General features: G+C 41.4%; 2 protein-coding genes across 6 annotated transcripts in view; both read right to left on the bottom strand.

Annotated features, from left to right (window-relative positions):
* LOC138953970 (regulator of G-protein signaling 7-like) overlaps positions 1-15,726 on the bottom strand; it is a 105,487-nt gene extending 89,761 nt beyond the window's left edge. For all 5 annotated transcript variants that reach the window (XM_070325996.1, XM_070325997.1, XM_070325994.1 and 2 more), the window contains exon 1: positions 14,544-15,726. In XM_070325996.1, coding sequence (XP_070182097.1) covers positions 14,544-14,648 — 105 coding nt within the window. In that variant the 5' untranslated portion in view covers positions 14,649-15,726. The remainder of the gene's footprint in view (positions 1-14,543) is intronic.
* Positions 15,727-16,175: 449 nt separating this feature from the next.
* The window catches only part of LOC138953966 (tRNA (32-2'-O)-methyltransferase regulator THADA-like), a 45,612-nt gene continuing 40,502 nt past the window's right edge, over positions 16,176-21,285 (bottom strand). The window contains exons 38-40 of the mRNA XM_070325984.1: positions 20,036-20,140; positions 19,243-19,373; positions 16,176-17,909 (exon numbers count right to left, since the gene is read on the bottom strand). Coding sequence (XP_070182085.1) covers positions 17,373-17,909; positions 19,243-19,373; positions 20,036-20,140 — 773 coding nt within the window. The 3' untranslated portion in view covers positions 16,176-17,372. The remainder of the gene's footprint in view (positions 17,910-19,242; positions 19,374-20,035; positions 20,141-21,285) is intronic.

Below are 21,285 nucleotides of genomic sequence, written 5' to 3'. Positions count from 1 at the left end.
CACACACACACACACACACACACACACACACACACACACACACACACACAGAAGCCGTATATATCTATATATATAAATATATAGAGATAGATGACAGTGGATTTTTCGATAAATAGATTCGACCTTTGCACTTTTACAGTGAGGACAACTTACGAATACATGCAAGGAAAGCCGTGTTCTGGACAGTGCAGTGACCTTCTAAAAATAGTAACGGGAATATCTGAAGCTGCTTGGAAGGAAGGGAGATAAACGCACAAAACACTGGAGAAGATAAGGAAGAGTTACTGGGAATGGATCGCACAGAAAAACCAAAATCGGTTCACCGCGCCGCGCTTAGAGCACGTGTTGAAAATTCTCATCGACCAGGTTGTGTCCGGGGTCTACCTGAATATGCCCACCAAATTTGAAGCAGATCCATCGAGAACTTTGGCCGTGCATCGCGAACACACACACACACACACAGACAGACACAAGTCGTATATATATATGGTACAGTTACAGGGGGTTACAAATAAAGCATTCATCACTTTATGTTAGTTATGGTACAGTGAGTCGGTAGGCTAAACTAGTCCAGGGCAAAACCATGTATTCAGAATAAATTGCGTACTAGTCAACTGAACAGAAGCGTGTAGTACTACTAAGTACGCAAGTAAGCATGCAGGGAGGCTAAACAATAAAAGTTTTACACTGACTGCTCAGCATAGTAACTGAGCTACATTATTATGCAAGACCACTCGGGATACCTGATGTAGACAGAATTTATGTTCGACCGTTAGCTGCAGCGCTGCGGAGACTGCACCGTACAGCAAGTCACCGACGTCGCGACAGTGCCGCAGCAGCAACGACAACGTTACGGGAATAAGAAAGGTGACCCCCCACCCCACCCCCCTTCTACGATCGATCTTTTTTGTTTTAATCAGAAAAGACGTCAGCCGCTGTGGAGTGTGCGAAGCGAAAGAAGGGGTCCGAGGCGCGGGAAAGGGAAAAAGCCTTCGTTTGTGTCTCCTCCCCACTCGCTCATCAATACCAACAAGGGAGGAAAGGAGAGGAGAGGAGAAGAGGAGAGAAGACTTGCCTGCATGCTGCTTATTTCGCCTTGGGCGTTCGCGGAAGAGGCAGCTAGGAGGGTGGGGGAGGAGGCGGAGGAGGAGGAAGAGGAGGAGATTCCCGGGGAGTGGGGACTGCCAGGACACAGGCAGGGCGTCCTCATTGATTGCAGTCATGCTGGTGTTATTCTGGAAACAGGAGGGGGTGAGGGCTGGGGGGTTGGGGCTGGGGAGGGATTGCATGATTGGGTCGTGTCGTGTCGCCAAGAGCATGGCAACGCTGATTCTGACTACTAAGAGAACCCATTGTACATACTGATGTTGGGTTTTTTGTTTTGTTTTTGCGCGGTATCTATGACAATGTAAACTTCATTTCTTCAACATTATAAGAGAGAGAGAATGGAAGAGGGGCAGGGGGCAACGAGAGGGATGGAGTCGTGGAGGGGATTTCATGACTGTGTCGTTGAGTCGTGTCGCGAAGAGTGACCGAAAACACGGCAACGCTTGTGTACCACTACCTGCCTAAAACCCTTATATATTATATATCCTAGATGAATACCCGCTTCGCCGGGTACGGCTTCGCCGGGAAGAAGTTGAGTTGAATACCCGGCTGTGCCGGGGACCCGGCTTTACCGGGCGCACCGCACGAAGGAAGGGAGATAAACGCGCAAAACACTGGAAAAGAGTAATACCCGGCTTCGCCGGGACAGTGACCTTCTAAAAATAGTATAATGGGAATATGGATTGAGCGTTGTCGACAGTGACCTTCTAAAAATAGAAACGGGAATATGGATTGACGCCACACGAAGGAAGGGAGATAAACGCTGAAAACACTGGAGAAGATAAGGAAGAGTTACTGGGAATGGATCCAGAGAAAAACCAAAATCGGTTCAGCGCTGCGCGCTGAGAGCACGTGTTGAAATATCTCATCGAGCAGGTTGTGTCCGGGGTGTACCTAAATATGTCCACCAAATTTGAAAGAGATCCATCGAGAACTTTGGCCGTGCATCGCGGACACACACACACACACACACACACACACACACACAGACACAAGTCGTATATATATATATATATAGATATATATATATATATTGATGACGTGCGAGATATCTATCCTAAAATTTCTTATTCAGCATCGAACAAAGTATGTACAAAGCGAAACAGGGGGGTTGAGGAGGATTGCACCTGTCGATAACACGGCGGCGCTGATTCACCTAGACCTGTGAGAGACTACTTTTCACATACTGATCGTGATACATCTAATATCATGGTGGTAAATAGTATGGTGTTTCTCCATGATGTTAATATTATTATATCTTCAAAGTTGAAGAAAAAGAATGGTGGAGGGAAACAGAAGGGTTTCTGGTTGCGAAGGAATTGAATCAGAATGAGTGGTTGCATCGTGTCGCCAAGACCAAGTCCAAAGACAGTGGCCGTGTATGAGAAGAAAACGGCAGTGAGGCTTGTTCAATACTGTGAGAGTCCTTTGCGTACACAAAATAATGTATGTTTACTGTGACATCTAATTGTCTTTATAGATCTGCTCCTTGTTTTCCCGATCTTGAAAAGCAACAACAACAAAAAAGAAGAAGAAAAAGAAGTCGATGCATCTTATGAAAGGGAGTGAGAGCAGTTTCGATGCATCTTGTCGTCACAACAATCCGAGGGGAGAAACAAATGTCTTTCGTTTGTGTCGTGACGTCAAGCATTTTGCGGGCAAACAGCTGCATGTATGTTTTTGTTTGTCTCGTCTTATAAACGTTTCGGTTTTTCTTCAGGGTTGGTTCTGCGGGTGCGAGGCAACAGTGGGAATGGTTTTGTCACCAGGAAAATGGTATTAAAGAAAAGAAAGTAAGGAAACTTCTGGTACACAATCGAACCAACGAGGGTTCACGTCCTTTACATTCATAAACATTCAATATCTGGTCCGGACTTTCTCTCTCTCTCTCTCTCTTTCTCGTTTGTTTGTTTTTTGTTACTTTGTTATTTTATTCTTGTTTCTAACACAACCAGGAGAGGACTGAGTTTAGAACGACCTCAATTACCCAGACAAGAATGCTCATCCCTGGTATGGTACTGTAAAGAGAAATAGCTTTTTTTTTCTGCAACCCAAGTTCCTGTAAATTCTAAGCGTTTGATGGATTTTTCTTTTCCCATTAAACAGCGAAGGAACCTTAAGGGTACATGTAACATAATATAATTAATCATTTATGCAATGAGCATTATCTGTATAATTATCACCACCAAGGCATTGACGCACGCGTACGTTTTTGAAGCGGAAGAAACAAATGAAAACCAAAAAAAGAGGCAGAAAGGACGAAGAGGCAAGGACGAGTGTTCATTACACCAGGTACTTTCTCGCAAAATTGAAGAAACTCTGAAAGGATTGTGACCTCTCCTCCTGCCAAAAGGTCAACTTGCAGCTGTGATGAGCACCTATTCAACTCAACCACGCAGCCTCCATCCATCTTTCTCTCTACCTGCAACAAATCTTTGCTGCTTGCACTGAAGGCACAGAAGCAATTTCCTCGCAAGGCTTAGAAACTGACTGGAGTGTGACCTGTTCTGCTAGAAAGGCCGACTTCCAGTTGTGGTTAGCAACCGTTCAATTTCGCCATACAGCTTCCATCAATGTCCATCCATCTACACCAACTCTTTTCAGCTTGCTTGGCACATAACTTCTTCGCAAATTTTAGAACATTTGAATGGAGAATCGCCTGTCCTCCTGCCTTAGAACTTCTCTCTCTGCCCACCTGCACCAACGCTTTGCAGCTTGCAAGGTAAATAACTTCTCCGCAAATATTAAAACCTCTGAATGGGTTGAGGCCTGTCCTCCTGCCTTACATCTCTCTCTCTCTCTCTCTCTCTCTCTCTCCAAACCGACTCTTCGCAGCTTCCAAGGCACAGAAGGGACTTCTTCGCAAAATAAGACTCTGAATGGATCGCGAAAAAGGTCAACTTCCAGCTGTTTGTTTGTTTGTTTATTTGTTGTTTAACGTCCAGCCGACTACGCAGAGCCATATCAGGACGAGGAAGGGGGGGATGAAGGGGGCCACTTGTCAAGCGATTCCTGTTTACAAATGCACTAACCCATTACTTGTGTCCCAGCAGGCTTTAGTAAAACTAAATTAATACCTACTGGAAGATTACCAGTTTCCAGTATGTTAAAATAGGCTTAACCTATCTACTGCTGGACTTACATCAGAACACTAACAGATTAAACTATACATGAATCGCGAGACAAGCGGCTAGAGAAGAGATTTTTGGAAAAAATATAGGTGAATGAGCAAGAAGGCAGAAAAAAGAAAAGAATTCATGAAGAAAAAGAGAGCATGACAGGAAAGAGGAACCAAAAATCTACCTAACAGCAAACTAGAAAGCTCCTGCGGTTCCAAAAACAGGAGGGGCCTTTAATTTCATAACCGCAGTGCCCCACTGCGGGAACTTCCAGCTGTGATTAGCTCGGCTCCCGTTCAACTTCACAATGGATGCAACAACCTCCATGCATATCTATCTACCTGCACCAACTCTCTGCAGATAGAAAGGCACATAACGGACTTCTTCGCAAGGCTGAGAATCTCTAATAATTATTATGACTTTTCTTTCTGTAAGAAAAGCCAACTTTCAGCTGTGATTAGCACCCGTTCAACTTCACCATGCACGCAGCCCCCGCCCATCTCTCTCTACCTGAAGCAACTCTTTGCAGCATGCTATTGCAAGGTTCAGAGGGGACTTCTTTGCAGGAAACTGTAAATGATGACCTGTTCTTCTACCTGCACCAACTCTCTGCAGCTGGAAAGGCACAGTTAGTTAGTTAGTTAGTTAGTTAGTTAGTTAGTTGTTGCTTTTTTGGGTCCAGCGGACCATATAGGCCAAATCAGGACCCTAGAAAGGACGGACTTCTTCGCAAGACTGAGAAACTCTGAAGGAATCATGACCTGTTCCTCTGCGAGAAAGGCCAACTTCCAGCTGTGATTAGAATCCGTTCAACTTTACCATGCAGCCTCCATTCACCTCTCTTTATTTAACTGCACCAACTCTCTGCGGCTTGCAAGGCACAGAAGGGTCTTCGTCGCAAGGCTAAGAAACTCTGAATGGACTGTCAATGTATGACCTGTTCTGCTGCCACAAAATCAGCTTCAAGGTGTGATTAGCACTCGTTCAACTTCACCATGCATCCATCCATCATCCATTTCTATAGATCTACCTGCACCGACCCGCCACCGAAATGTATGCTGTCCAGTGTTGTTTTTAAATTAATGTTGTTGATCAGTTTGTATAAATGATGCGTGTGTTGGTGTATATGGCTGGATTGAAATGTTTCTTAACCACAATGTCATCACAAATTCCCAACCCTGGGCAATTAAAGATTCTGTATTCTTCTCTGCGGCTTACAAGGAACAGAAGGGTGTCTTCGCAAGGTTAAGAAGTATGGTCAGTTTGTGACCTGTCATTCTGCCATTGAATCAGCTTATAGAGCTCTGTGGTTAGCACCAGTTCAACCCATCTCTATCTACCTGCACCATTTCCTGCAGCTTGCCGTCTGTTTGGCCAAGGGGTTCCAAACAAGGTAAACGCGAGCTAAAAGGAGAAGCGTGTTGATAATCGTGCAAACAAGCCATCCACATGCAGACTCGTCCAAGCTCTGCTGGCTGAAAATAGCCCTTTAGAACGCTAAGGAAGAAGGGAAGTCTGATAATGAAAGCGCAATCAGACCGTTATTTATCATTGCGCGAGCATTACCTGGAGTCTGCCACAATAATAAAACAAGTCCATCGTCAAAGGCAGGCCTCGGCGCTTGTGGAGGCTCGTCATTTTTGTCGTGGGGAAAAAAAGAACAAAAACCCAAACAAACGTGATGTCGCTTTCAATTTAACCACACATGCATGAATCCGTGTTGGATAAAAGTTAAAGAACAATTTAGTTAAAGAACAATTGTTTTGCCTGTTTGTAAATTACACATTTCTTCCAAGTTGAGAATTGTTTGCCGCAACGGAACTGTTTGCTCGACTGTATTGACGTACGGTTCAGTCCCCTAAGCAAGTGGTATCAGCTGGGTATGCAATATTTGAAACTATGAAATGATTCATCAGCCCCCCAAAATTGCTTGTTTGAGATTAAAAACCTTTCACATAATACGAACGCCACCCAGCCAAAGAACACTGTCTAGAACCAAAGTAATATATATATAACAGATGTTTCTAGAAGGAAACAAGGACAAACTTTCAAAATGTCAAGAATTTCTTCTTCTGTGTTCATGGGCTAAAACTCCCACGTACACTCGAGGTGGTTTCTTGGCACGAATGGGGTTTTACGTGTATGAGCGTTTTTACCCCGCCATTTAGGCAGCCATACGCCGCTTTCGGGGGATGAATGCTTGGTATTGTGGTGTTTCTATAATCCAAAAACAACGACTCGTGACAAGCCGTCCAACGACATACTTTCTCGTGGAAATTACAATCCTCGATGCCAGAACCAATAAAATCCCACACTACAGATCGTCCCCCTCCCCTCGGCAATCCTCCCCACCTTCCTTTTACATCAACAACAATCATGGGTATGTGGAATTTAACTCCGTCAGCAGCGCCATGGAGCTGAAGTCAAAACCTGGATTCCTGCCAGCAAGGAGGCTGAGCTACCTAGCAAGCAGGCAGAGTTCAATTCCAGGTCTGAAATCGCAGTGAGAACGGCAACACATGTCCTGAACCAAGTGTTTGGACAGTAAAGGCAATCGTGATTGCGGTAGACACCCCCCCCCTCTTCTTGCGTCGCCGTAGTATATTTGGTGCTTGGAGGTGGTCACCCCTTGTGTTCCGTCAACCGTTTTCCCCAATCTCCCCCTCCTCCCCCTTTTTTGTGTGTGGTCGTCGTAGCGTTTGTGGTGGCTGAAGGTGGTCAGCCGACTGCCGTTGCCCCGACGCTGGGAAAGCCAACAGCCGCGCAGCCTACCCGAGTCTGTCACTGTCACTTGACTTGGGGTGTCGGGTGGTTGAAACCGTCAGCTGCTGAATTTATCGCACGGCTAACTAGAATGTCAAGACGGTGTAAATTAATTAGGAAATATCAAGTGGGTTGTGAGGAGTAATGCGAGCATCATGGTGCAGACCTGGGAACCCCTGTTTTGCACTTGAAGTATTTTCAAACAAACCAGGTGTATTTTCAGAAAAATGCATGTACTCCACACAACATTTCAACATCGATGATTCAAACATGCTTTGCACGAAACCGTTGCATCGTTAATTAAGTTTACCAATACATTTAAAACAAGTGCTTCTTTTAATGTGTAATGACAAAAGCTGTGCATCATTGATCAAATGCAGAGTTATAAAGTTATTTTAATTATTAAAGAAACAGAAGAAAAAGTATTAATTTTTCTCGTCGTATTCTTTTTCCACCGACCGTATTGAACGTATTTTTTGGACATTTAAGTGTACAAAATACGGCAAAATCGTATGGGTTCCCAGGTCTCATTGTGCAATGCGTTCGTCTGGGCCCAACAGCTCCTGGTCAGGTAATAATACTAAAATGGTTCACCAAACCAGGAGGAAGAAAAATACGATCAGGTAAAGGTTTTTTAATTGATTGAGCGTTATATGCGGTTTATAAGCCAATAAGGAGAAGGCTTCTCTTCTTGATGAGATATTGATCACACTTTCGGAAAGAAACCCCTGCTTTTCACCAATCTCAATTACAATTTACATTATAATGTACTAACATGTACATGAAAACTTAAAGACAATAATTTATGACCACACTCACAAATGAAGCATACCAAGGCAAACCGATTTCAAGTCTAATTAAAGCAAACACAAATAAAGGACTTCCATCAGACTGTCACCATCATTTTCTTCATGTAACTTAATATGACTATATGTACCAAAAGTTGTGTGCGCAAATGATGACTAATTTCAAAGTTCAACTGCCTTTATTTCTGTTCCCAATAAGCTCAAAAGAAAAAGTTTTCTGGGAAATGTTGGTCATGGCAATAAAGCCCCAATGAAAAATTATCAAATAAAAACTTTCCAGTTGTGACAATCTGAGGTAAGCACTCAAAACTACATAAAAATCATCAACATTCAACAATACAAAATATTGGACATGCATGTCATTAGAAGAAATGTTAAAATGCTCAGTCTAACAAAGTTGGTTCATGATACAAACAAAACAATGTAAGTTACTTTGGAGACGAGAGAGAGAAGGTAGTATTCTAAGATCTTTAACACATCAGATAACATAAAAACAGAATGTCGTGTATAATGAGAAAAAAAAAGAAAAAAAAAAGTGTCAGGTGTGTCATCATACTGAAACCTCCAGCTGACATTGACAATGAAAACTTCTCTTAGAAAATGTTGTTTCTGGTTTTATAGTAGTACTTTCTACGATGCTGCTGCCCTTGTGTGGGAAACAATTTTTGCACAGTTTTATTTTTTAGAATTTCGTTCTTGTTGTGGAAATTGTGAGTCACACAGAATAGTTTAAATGCAATTAGTGTGAACTCTCAAAAATATAGCTTACATTTTTTTCTTTTCCTTTTTTACCTGAGTTTGACTTCGCCGTGCACTTGAAAGTTGATGAAGGTCAACCAGACTTGCGTCTCGTCTGGATGTCATCATTGGCATAGGAGTGTGAAGTTTGATGAATCTAACTTCATAAACATTCGAGAAAATGTCATTGTCAATTTTTTTGGGTCTGTTAAGGTTGTACAGAAAAAAAATGTAATTTTCATCGTGTCGGTACCAGATTTTAAAATGTATAGAATAACTTCTTTACTATCGACCGATTATGTCAGAAACTTTGCAACTCAATCAATCAATCAATCATGAAGAAGCTTATATCGCGTGTATCCCGTGGGTACAGTTCTAAGCGCTTGTCGAAGAGCTGTCAACACAGGACTAACAGAAACAAATAATAACATCTACAGACGGACATAAACCCTATCACACACTAGCAGACCCTAATAACCATACAACAAACAACTGTTTAACAACAAATTGCAATGTACACATCAATAGCTAGGTCCAAACAAAATAATATTAAGCACACACAAAACACCTCTCACAGAGCACAACACAAGGATGTCATTTGGGGCACAACACATCGCGTCGAACATGAAAGTCACAGCCAGCTACGGGAAGAACTGAGTCTTCAACCTACTCTTGAACGCGTCAAGAGAGGGGCTCTGGCGAAGCTCCAGTGGCAGGGAGTTCCAGACGGAGGGGCCCGCAGATGCTATATTTGTTGATGCTGTATTAGAACTAGAAGCGATCAACAGAGGACGTTTTACCACACAAGTTGGTGTTTGTGACTTGAATATTTTCAGCACAAGGGTCGTGATACTATAAATGATTATGGCAAATATATTAGGGTTTTTTAATACTACATGTACCTTGATTTCACTTTCACTTCCCTATCTTTAATTTATTTCTTAAGTACACAATAATTCGGAAAAATTGTTTTCATTGACAGCCTGTCGTTACCCTTTAGCAGTGCGGGATGCATATTCAAAGGTAAAAGACAGAACACACTTTTGAATTTTGCATCACAGGCATATTATCACACGCAATTGATTTCTAGCTTTGAATACAGTTCATGGAGGCCTTATTACTGTGGAATGCACGATTCCCTGTGCTCGGGAACGTCATCAGGGATTGCACAATGACATGTATGCATTTTGTAAAATTTAAATGTTGAAATTTACCTGTGAGTGTGAGAATTTAAAACGATAGGGAAAACAAGGTTTTAGGCGATTATCTTTGTTTTATGATTAGATCATTAGTACATTAACATTAATGTGGGCAGCAAGAAGAACATGCTGTTTACAATGTGGTTCTTCTGAAAGTGTTTTACAACAGTATCCTGTTTTCAAATACACAGTTTTATTCCCCCCTCTGCTTCTTTTTCTCTGTAAAGGTGTAGGGCTAGTTATTTTTCAGTAACTTACCCAACAACCAAAATCACTTACCCAACAACGAGCCTGAATCCTCGATAGCTCACAGGTTGATGAGTTAGACTTTGAGGGAACTACTTTAGCAATTGAAAAGTTCCGAACGCTCCAATGTACGAAATATACATCTCTAGACCAAAAAAATACAAACATACTGCATTTAAACTGGCAACTACAGGCTTGAACACATTAATCTCCATATATATAAAATCTATGAGTTTGGTTGTTTTCTAAATCCAAATCTAACGATCAGTGCAGAGAAACTCGCTTTAGATCTCTTATGAGTGCACGCAAACTCTCAAGGCAAGTAACTCTCGTACGACAAGAGTAGTTCCCCTTCCAAATTTTCTGAACTGAGTTGCTTGGACAAAAGACTGCAATCCGACTGTTAGTTTTCGACAATATTTCATTTAATAAACAGATCACACGCAACCAAATGCACACATCGCATCAATTTAAAGGGGATCAGCTCGTTACTCCCCCGGCTCGTTACTCCCCCTTAGGGTTAGGGTTAGTAACAAGCCGGGGGAGTAACGATGCAGGGGAGTAACGAGATGCTTCCAATTTAAAGAACATACAGCGGTTTCATACACTATTTTGCCCCAGAAAACGGAACTTCATACAGTTTTTAACGTTGGAACACGGGTGCAAAAGTTCGTCTGCTTGTCCCATTCGAAGAAAGAACATTTCCTAAGCGATACCAAAACATGAACAGAACACACACTATCTGCCTTTACCGCCACAGCAGAATAACAACATAACTGTGTACTTGACTTTAGTCCAAAACAGGGAAACTGACAAGAAGTGTAACTTACTGTTAACAGAATTGATTGATTTTCCCTGAACTATACAACCGCGCATTAATTATTCAATCGCCAGTGCAGGTAGACTGGTTGAGTGATTTGGATTTGATCAAATTTTCGCACAAAAACTCCTCTTTTCTTTGAATAACTGAAGAAAGGAGGAATAAAGAGGGAAGCGAGCTTTTTCATGACCGCGAACTGAGACCATTATTTTTAATAACCACTGAGACGAGGTATGTAACCTCTACATAATAGCTAAACATAGGGTTTGTTGATTTGAGAAAAACACGTTGTTTTATTTTTGCAATTTACTGTCGTAATTGACTGCCATTTGAGGCAACAAAAAATGTACCCGAAAATGTGCGTCATTTCTCTTTCAGGGCATATATATCTATTGTCACAAATCTCCAACAGTGAGATTTAAATATTTGTGAAGTCTATTAGTATTGTGACTCAGGCAGAGTTTGTTGCAATTTCAAGGCTGAACATGGGAATTATTGATACATGGACCAGTGTTGTACTCTGGCTTAATGGACAATGTCAGTTAGACCTAGATTTATAGAGAATGTATTTAAGGGCAAAGGTCCTGGTTACAAAAACATGTATGTCAAAACTATCCGACCATTGACTGGCCAGGGGTCAAAACCAAGGGGTCACACCCAAAACGTTTGCAGAAATCACAACTGAAGAACGAGGCCTGAGATTGAAAAACACTGTTACTTAGTCAGTGACTTACTCACTTAGTTCTAAAATACAAAAATTATACAAATTACCAAAACTAAACCAAAAAAAGCTAAAATTGATATTTCTCATGACACAAAACATCACAAGAATATCATTATTCAACGAGGACTCATTTAGTTAAGGCCTAAAAAAAAAATAGGTGTGGTTACGGTAAGGCCAAAAAAAAAAATAGGTGTGGTTACGGTAACATAGCCAAAAAAAATAGGGTAGGTAGGTAGGCAATCACTTTTTTTTTTTTTAAACTTTTTTTCTAATGTGTACAAATTAAACCTACTTGACAGGGAAATAAGTGTGCGACACGGGCGCTTTCGCTTTCATTGCGTTTTTTGCACTCGTTTTTCTTTTCTTTTTTTTTTCTTTTTTTGACAAATGTTATAAAAAGTTATAGGGTCGGCCCCTAAAAATAGGGTAGGTCGGGTTACCGTAACCACACCTATTTTTTTTTTAGGCCTAACCCGACCTACCCTATTTTCAGGGGCCGATCCTATAACTTTTTATTACTTTTGTCGCAAAAAAAAAAAAAAACGAGTGCAAAAAACGCAATGAAAGCGAAAGCGTCCGAGTCGCACACTTATTTCCCTGTCAAGTAGGTTTAATTTGTACACATTAGAAAAAAAAGTACCAAAAAAAAAAAAAGTGATTGCCTACCTACCTACCCTATTTTTTTTTGGCTATGTTACCGTAACCACACCTATTTTTTTTTTTGGCCTAACATAAATCATCAGCCTGGCTGCTTCCTGTGCATAGTTGTACTTTTTGGCTGAATTGATAAATTCCAAGATTGATGGAACATCGGTGTCACTCAATTTTGATATTATTCGAGCGAAGAATTCCCATTTTGCAGAGAACTCGACCAGGTTGTTGAACTTGAATCTTTAGTTTTAAAGTCCTAGGAAATGGAAGGATGCTGTCACCCTCAGTAACAGGACAGATCTGTGGTGGCTTACATAGATCTCCCCCAAAGAAAGGTACAGTACAGTATTTCAAGATTACACTAGTCTCACTAACTCAGTAACTGACATGCAACAGCAGTGTGAATACCTGTAGTGTACACAAAAAAGAGATCATGCAAAATCTTTGAAGAAAACGTGAGCTTGTGGCAGGACTAAAAAATAGTCACAAATTGCATTGTTTACACTGAAAATGAATTGGTGAATTCAGAAAACGATGAACCACTTTTCTCAATGGAAGATCTATCAATATCATGATTCATCTACTGATCCTGTCTCAGTGTCAGCAAGCAAAAATCAAGTAAGGTGACTGAATGAGGAATAAACACCTCCAGGCTCTAGGCTACACAAGTGGTTATTCTTTTGTTTGTTTTAACCTTCACCATGCTTCCTAGGTCATGGACGACCTGGAGCCACTCAAAAATGTCTGCATTTCTGAGTCTGAAATTATTGTGAGTTTTTGAATCAAACACCATAGGACCTCCCCAACCACCACTTTTTAAAGGATTCTCTTTATAAACAAAGAATTTAACAATGACATCATTTGAACTACAGTCCGGATAATGTGGGTCGCGGACGACCGATACTATAAAATTAAACTTAAGAAGGAATTTTGTTGGCGTTTATTCCATTTGGGACTGCATGGGTCATACAATAGTTAATACCCATAATTCAGTCTAAAGTGGCACTAAAAAGTTGATCCTTATTCAGATGGTGCGAGTCATGCGCGATCCATACTGATTAAGCTGTGGGTAGTCCAAAGTCTGATCCGTGAAGGTTAAACTGAATTAGCCAAAAAGTGTCTGACATTCTGAAATAAGTGAATTAGGACCTCTTTTCCAGAAACTTCTTAATAAGAGGATTCCACTCTATTTATTAGCTATTAATGTAATTCTTTCCAAAACTTCTACATTAATGTAAAGTTAAAAAAAATACATTGTGTGTATGCATGTGTGTCACTGTGTGTGTGTGTGTGTGTGTGTCATTGCATGTGTGTGTCACTGCATGTGTGTGTGTGGAAACTGGAAGTAGTTTTTAACATAGCTACTTCAGAAAAAGAAAATACAGTCCAAACCTGCGGAGGTAAGGTCAGGCCTAAAAAAAAAATAGGTGTGGTTACGGTAACCCGACCTACCCTATTTTTAGGGGCCGACCCTATAACTTTTTATTACATTTGTCAAAAAAAAAAACACCAAAAACAAGAGAACGAGTGCAGAAAACGCAATGAAAGCGAAAGCGCCCAAGTCGCACACTTATTTCCCTGTCAAGTAGGTTTAATTTGTACACATTAGAAAAAAAAGTTAAAAAAAAAAAAGTGATTGCCTACCTTCCTACCCTATTTTTTTGGGCTATGTTACCGTCACCACACCTATTTTTTTTGTGTGCCTCATATGAAAGTAAAGAAAAACACTGTCATCATACATATTTCTGAAAATAACACACAACAATGCATTGCATTTTTTTTGCAGTCTGTTCATAGCATTAGAAAGTCAGACCCCTCAAACACAAGTTCACAGCGACGACTACTTAAATTAATTGGAGTACATGTACTTACTGTACACCCTGATGGTTCCTCCAGAACACCTTGTTTAAGGCTTGCAAGTACACACACACACACACACACACACACACACACACAAATGGTAAACACATACAAACTGCACAGGGGGAAAAGGCAATGGTGGGAAATGTGGCCTTTTACAAATCAATTCAAAACGACACACTCAGGCTGATCATACTACAAGTATGTAACACTACGACACACTCAGGCTGATCATACTACAAGTATGTAACACTAACAATGTTTGAAAGACAAGCTGCAAGCCACAGGTTGAGCAGGGTTTACAGATGCCTTCCCACAACAAACACCCCCAGACCCAAAACAAAGGGAAAGCAGGAAAATCCCCCCTCAGCTGTGAGTATGATTACTCCCCACAGTAGCTAGCTACTTATGCCAAGTGCCTGTGTATAGGCCTACAGGCTACTCCTAAATATTGTGTGTGGGCCACGGGGGTGTGGCAGTATACTGACTAACTGAGCACAGTCAACCTACCTTCTTGTACACCAGGTAGTTGGGATTCTCCTCGTGACTGTGCTGGCCATTGGCAGGAAGTGAACTGGGCAGTGTTTCCGTCCTTTTGCTGTGACGGTGGGCCATGCTCTTCCCCTCAAACTGCAGATAGGTGCTCGGTACTCACATCAAGTAATCAACAACAAACCTTCCACCTCGACAACACCATCACAGATAGCTAGCTGCAAAACGCACGTTGTCTGATTCCAGCACATGTGCGAAGGAAAATTGCTCCTTTCCAATCGATTACCACTAGCCCCGATGGCCGGCTGGCATGACTGTCCGGCCTGCTGCCTGGAAAAGATTCATTGCCATTCAGCACGCGAATGTCAGGAGACAGTGCCAGACACAACACCAAGCGTCAGTTAAATATTTACTACAAACGGCTACTTAATACTCATTAATCCTGTCCTGCAAAGCACCTACATGAATATTTGATGCTGCCTCACTAAGACATCAGCCCTAAAAAAAATCTCACATTTTGCTTGTCTTCGAGAACACGATGGTGAAACTGGTTGAAATCGGGTAAAAACCTCTGCAGGCACCAGTCTCAAAATCACACACTTCACATTTTTAACTGTAGAAAGACGAATGTGTACATATTTCCAGACAGAATAACAGTGTAGTTTTCATCACAACGCACGCAATGCCAGAACCTGCTGCCGAAGGATGCCGTCGAGGCAGCGCTCGGCAGTATCTTCCCTACACAGACTGATCGGCGAGGAACCGTCTGCTACTCCTCGGCCGCCTAGGGGCCATTCGGACGAAATCTGGGCCGATCGCCCATCCAGGCGAAATCCAGCCGCCGATGCATCGGAATCACGACTTCCCACTGTATATAAGCATGTATGCAAGCCGCCATTCGAAACAATCAGGCGAGTCCATAATTAGTGAAAGCTGCTTCCGCAGAATTCTCAGCTGAGCAACCGTTTCTCATCTTGGGTGCCTGCAGCAGACCACATGGGGTCAGCAAAGTGAAAGCCGAACTTTTTTCTGGATGCATACATTTACAGCCTCATTTTCACCACCGCAGCTATGCCTTCATGTTGAATATCCAGCCAACTAACGAATCAGGGATCGAACACGATCACATCTTTGCGAAGGGCCAAGAAACACTAGCAATGCTAATTTGACATATGACAAATCGTTCGCAGTGACCTCCATATTGAATACGATTAGCGCCAAATCGATAATTCAACAGCTGATTGGTCAATGCTCTAGAAGCGTCATCTGGCAGTCGCAGACAGAACTAAAATGGTAAATAAAAGGGGAAGTAAAACTTGCTTCTGTACTGATACCTTTTAAAAGGAGTTGTGTCCCATGAACATCGCACACTTGCAAGCTTTCTTCAGGCAAATTATAAAATGCAGGTGACAATGGTGAATGCTATTGCAGAGCATTGCTCTTGAGACGTTTAACCAGACAGTAACCACAAAACCAACAACCACAATAAAAACAACCAAAACACAAGAAACAGACGTTCGACGAATAGACGTTGTTGTTCGACGAATAGACGTTGTTTGGAAATAACTTTTAGTTTTTATGGGATGTGAAAGATGTGCTTTCCCCTGTTTTTCCTTCCTTTTCATTAGAAACACTGAGGCAAGCTAAACGCGACATTGTAGGCCAATCACTAGCAAACTGCGTATCGCTGTATACGGAGAAGATCTGTATCAGAGAAATCATGCGAACAACTGACATCCCAGTGAGGATTAGTTCTAATCTCAGGTTTCTGCACTGTCCGCTCAATATAACATGCTTTTCGAAAGGTAAAGCGAACAATCGGCATTGCTGGTGTTATCTCGTCCCTCAGTGCACAGATCGAGCCCAGACGCCCAGCTCGCTAGCGATTGACCTACAATGTCATGTGTAGCTTTGACTCAATATTTCCAAGGAACAGCAAGTCTAAAAATGACGAGAGCTATTTTTGGAATTCATCTATTAAAAGCTGATATAATTATTGAATGTACAATATATAGTCCCTGGGTATTATTTCAGATATCTTTTAAAGAATTCAAAGCAACAAAGATTGGACACACCGTGCAGTAAAATGTCAGCTTTACAAGAATTATATTTGAACACATGTACACACATGAACACACACACACACACACATGCCTGTTTAGTTCTGACCAACACTCACAACATTTACTAAAACATTCGGAGACACTCACACACAAGCACACTTCATGATCAAAATCAAACTGTTGTTGTCTGTACAGACACTGACTGACAGACACTCACACACACATACATGCAGTTGCTTTCTTTGTTAGTGCAATTATGTGACCAAAAATGCAAAAACAGGAAAACAGGAAAGAAACAAACACATGAAAAGTACTGAACCTGTATGCTTTTATTTAATTGTACTATATTTTTATTTACCACAAAACCAAACAATACTGTCAACTTTGATGATCAAATTGTAATTACATGTATACCATATCAGTAGGATCAGCTGATGGGTTGTGGTCACATGTGCACACACACACACACACACACACATGTATACAAACACACTGATGTGCATACAGTGATACTCATTCAAACATAAAAACACACATACTTCCCAATAAAAAAAAGTTATGCATTTACAACCCATCTTATATGTTGCAACCAGTCAAAAATCAGCATCAGTCTCGTTACACCGCCACCTCAAATATGCACACCTGTGTGTATGCATCATGCATGCAAACACTTCCCTTCTATACACTCACTGACAACAAAAAATAATGTACCAAATTCACTGACAAAATCAAACGCACCACTTTCACCAAATTCAGTCTCCCAGCTAAAAACCAGAACTCACAATCACAACCGTTCTGTCAAAGTCCTAAGAAGAAGATTACAAGTGTGATGTTTCCTGAGTTGACTGGTGACCTTCCTTGAAACCTGTTCGCAAACAGCTTTCATATCCTCAGCAGAACTCTGCAGCAATTCTGGAACGCTCTGCAAGTTGCATACCATGAAGGCCGATCTGATCAGAAGATGTGTACGATCACAGTAAGAAGAATTGGACAAGTACAAACATTCTAGAATATCTCTCTCACTTCCAGCTAGACTGGTGTCCACGTCTGTCAAAGCTTCAACATTTTTTGCAGATCTGATCAATTGTTTCTCGTCTTCCATCGTTAGTTGCAAATGTTTGCTGATGGCGTCTTGAGCCATGTTTTGCAAGCCAGCAAGTTGAAACAAGGGGGATGATTTGGTTTGGGTGTACTTCAGTGACGGAAGATGGTTTTGAGCCTGGAAGATTTGTTGCACAATTGCTGTTACTGTTCTAGCAAGAGCGACTTGGTCTTGGAAAGTGTTGAGCTCTCCTTTGTCAAACAGCCTCTCTGTTCCATCCTGCAGACAAGAATGGAGGAGTAAGAAGCAAATAATGCCACACCAATGGAAATAACATGATTAAGAAACAAACAAATTGAAACTGTGCACACATACACTGTACACAAACATATCCAACAAATCTTTGATCTCTCACTCAAAAGGAGGGAGTGGGTGGGGGTTGTGCTATTCACATTAACATTTCACAGCTTGCAGTTATTAAAAAACAACAACAACAACAAAAACAGGTGCTACAGTCTTCAAAAGTTGGCAATTATTCAAATGCAAAGATTCCAGAAAAAGCCATCTTCCATATATGCGATCAATGATTTTGCAATTCTCCTGTCTTATAAACTGTCAAAAAATAAATATGCATATTTAGGTTGTGCATTCAGGTAAGCTGCCTAACTCCGACTTTGATTTTCTAGATCCCTGTATTCAAACCAACCAGAAGCCTATCATAATAGAAGCAGCTAAGTACTATTACCAGCAGTCGACACGCAATGATACATATGCCCTTTAACCTTTCCTTGGGAATATCCATTACTAAAAATAGAATACGGGATTGTGGGAAAGCTGTTCAATGGCACTCATGCACAATATTTGCTTTTCAATACACGACTCAAAATCTTTGGGATAAATCAAAATGAAAAAATACAAGTATATAGAGTTAAGAAAACAAGAAAAAGTTGAAAACCGTTTGGAATTAAGCAAATGAATAAAATACAAGAATTACAAGTTCAAAAAAAAATTATAATAAAATTGCCTTCAAAGCGAATCGAACCTGGGACCACAAAAGTAAGGACTAGCGCACCGTCAATCAGGGACTCGACCGACTGAGCTATTTTGTCGCACTGTAGTCGAGGGAGATTTTAACTTCAAATATTACACTTGAGTTCTCGAGCATGGCGACGACTCAGTGAGTCGAGTTTCCGAGTCTCTCCGTTCGTATTTGTGTACTGTTCTCCATATCTCACTGTTCGGGGCTAGTTCAGTAACTGACCTTACACTCCCGGTCACTTCGTATTAGTTTGAAAAGCAATATCAAGTAGCGATAATTTCAAGCGAGACCGAAATTATTGATACGAAATGCATTGACCAATCGCTAAAGGCGCATGAAAGGATATCCCAAAATCCTCTATTATCGATAACATACTAAGGAGTTAGTTCGGGAGAACGACGATCTATGGACGGTTTATTATATAAAGGGAAGCAAGTGGTTAAAAACAGGCGTCGATAGAGCCAATGAACAATGTTATCTACTTGTAGTATTTCATCCACTTGTGAACCAACCCTTTCTCAATGTAAACATCTTGATTTCTGCCTGTTTTTTGTCACACAATAAAACCCTTACATCTACATCTGAAGCCTGAGGTGTGATCCATGTCAGCACAGTGGTCAGACAGGAAAAGGCATTTCTCTTGCCGTGGAGAGTGAACATGGTACAGATCAGCTGACCCAGGGCATGTTCTGGATGGCTTCCACCTGCCAATAAAGATATATATATGCATTCAAAATTTTAACAAGGTAAACACGGCTGTTCCTGGCCTGCATTTTAGTGCGAGTTTAAAATAGTCAAGGCAGAGGCTACCAACAGCTGCAACCAGCACACTGTTAAGCTCACTTGCTTGTTATACCCAAATGCTTCTGCGCTACACCATGATATAATACAGGAAGATGGTACAATGTATGTACTTATCAGTGTATGGCTCTGAGTGAGCCAGCACTGCTATGTGGAGTGGTGGAAAGGATGCTAAAATTAGCTCAGCCTGCCTGCAGATAAGGAGGCAGAAATGAAGCCCTGGGAATAGCCCTGTAAAATATTCCAGTGAGTCAGACGGGAAAAAATATACATGTACCACTAAGATGTATTGCCTTCTTTGTACATGTTTCTTGGTGACTGAGACAATGATACATATCACCAATACTCTGAAAAGACTGAAGAAAAGAGACTCATCAGATACTTCCTTTTCATATCAGCTTTTTCGGGGGCTGTATTGCTTTTCTATTTTAAATGGATTTAATTCACTCGAACAAATTTGGGGAAAATGAAAACATGGTGTTTGAAGTTTCATCCAAAGACATGTGTGGATCACCATTCTAGTCCATTGCTTGCACTGAGTCTCAGCCTCACACACTGGACTCACCTGAACACAGCTCAGCAGAAACAGACGCTGCAACGTCCTTGACCTCAAGGTCATCGGCTTGCAGCAAGGCCACCAGCAACGTCCAAAAGTCAAACACCAGCAACCCTGTTTTCAAAGAGAGGGACAACAGCGCTGAACAAGTGCACAAAGGAAATGTTGCCATACAATTTTTTTCATTCCATCCGCACTGGGAAACATGATATAAACATGTTTTAAGCACTTTTTTTTATTTGAATGCTTGCTTTCCTTGTTTTTCCTGACTTCCTTTTTAAAAGATTTTTGAAAGCAACAATAATAATCATGCAAACAAGACAATACTGAACATCACAAACATCAAACAGATCTACATGCTTCAAATGTTGTGCAGGTCATTGTTAAACAAGAAGGGCAAAGCCCATACGACTCACATGTTTGACCTTGACCTTTACATGACCTTGACCTTCAGGGTCAAGGTCAAATAACTAAACCTAGCAATGACATCATACACTAAGAACGGCTTTACACATTTTCCCTACCAAAATACATGTGACCTTGACCCAAGGTCAAGGTCATCCAAGGTCATGCAACACAAAGCTGTTAATTCAAGACATAGGAAGTACAATGGTGCTTATTGGCTCTTTCTACCATGAGATATGGTCACTTTTAGTGGTTCACTACCTTATTTTGGTCACATTTCATAAGGGTCAAAGTGACCTTGACCTTGATCATATGTGACCAAATGTGTCTCATGATGAAAGCATAACATGTGCCCCACATAATTTTTAAGTTTGAAACAGTTATCTTCCATAGTTCAGGGTCAAGGTCACTTCAAAATATGTATACAATCCAACTTTGAAGAGCTCCTGTGACCTTGACCTTGAAGCAAGGTCAACCAAACTGGTGTCCAAAGATAGGGCTTACATTGCCCTGTATATCATACATAGCTAAGGTTGCCATTCTCGATAACTTCAGAAAAAATGGGGAAAATGTGAAAAATAGCTGTTTTTAAGACAACAATTACGGCCCCTGCGACCTTGAACTTGAAGTGAGGTCAAGTTGCCGCACATGTTTTTTGGGATCTTGTAACCATACACCATCAGGCCACATCAGGTGTTGATAGACTTAATAGTGTCCAAGAAATATCCAACGTTAAAGTTTTCCGGACGGACGCCGGGACGGACGGACGGACGGACGGACGGACGGACGGACGGACGGACGGACGGACGGACGACTCGGGTGAGTACATAGACTCACTTTTGCTTCGCATGTGA

Source organism: Littorina saxatilis, linkage group LG17, assembly GCF_037325665.1.
Source record: "Littorina saxatilis isolate snail1 linkage group LG17, US_GU_Lsax_2.0, whole genome shotgun sequence".
In the NCBI taxonomy this organism is placed as follows: domain Eukaryota; kingdom Metazoa; phylum Mollusca; class Gastropoda; order Littorinimorpha; family Littorinidae; genus Littorina; species Littorina saxatilis.
This window is presented reverse-complemented; position numbering and strand designations above follow the sequence as displayed.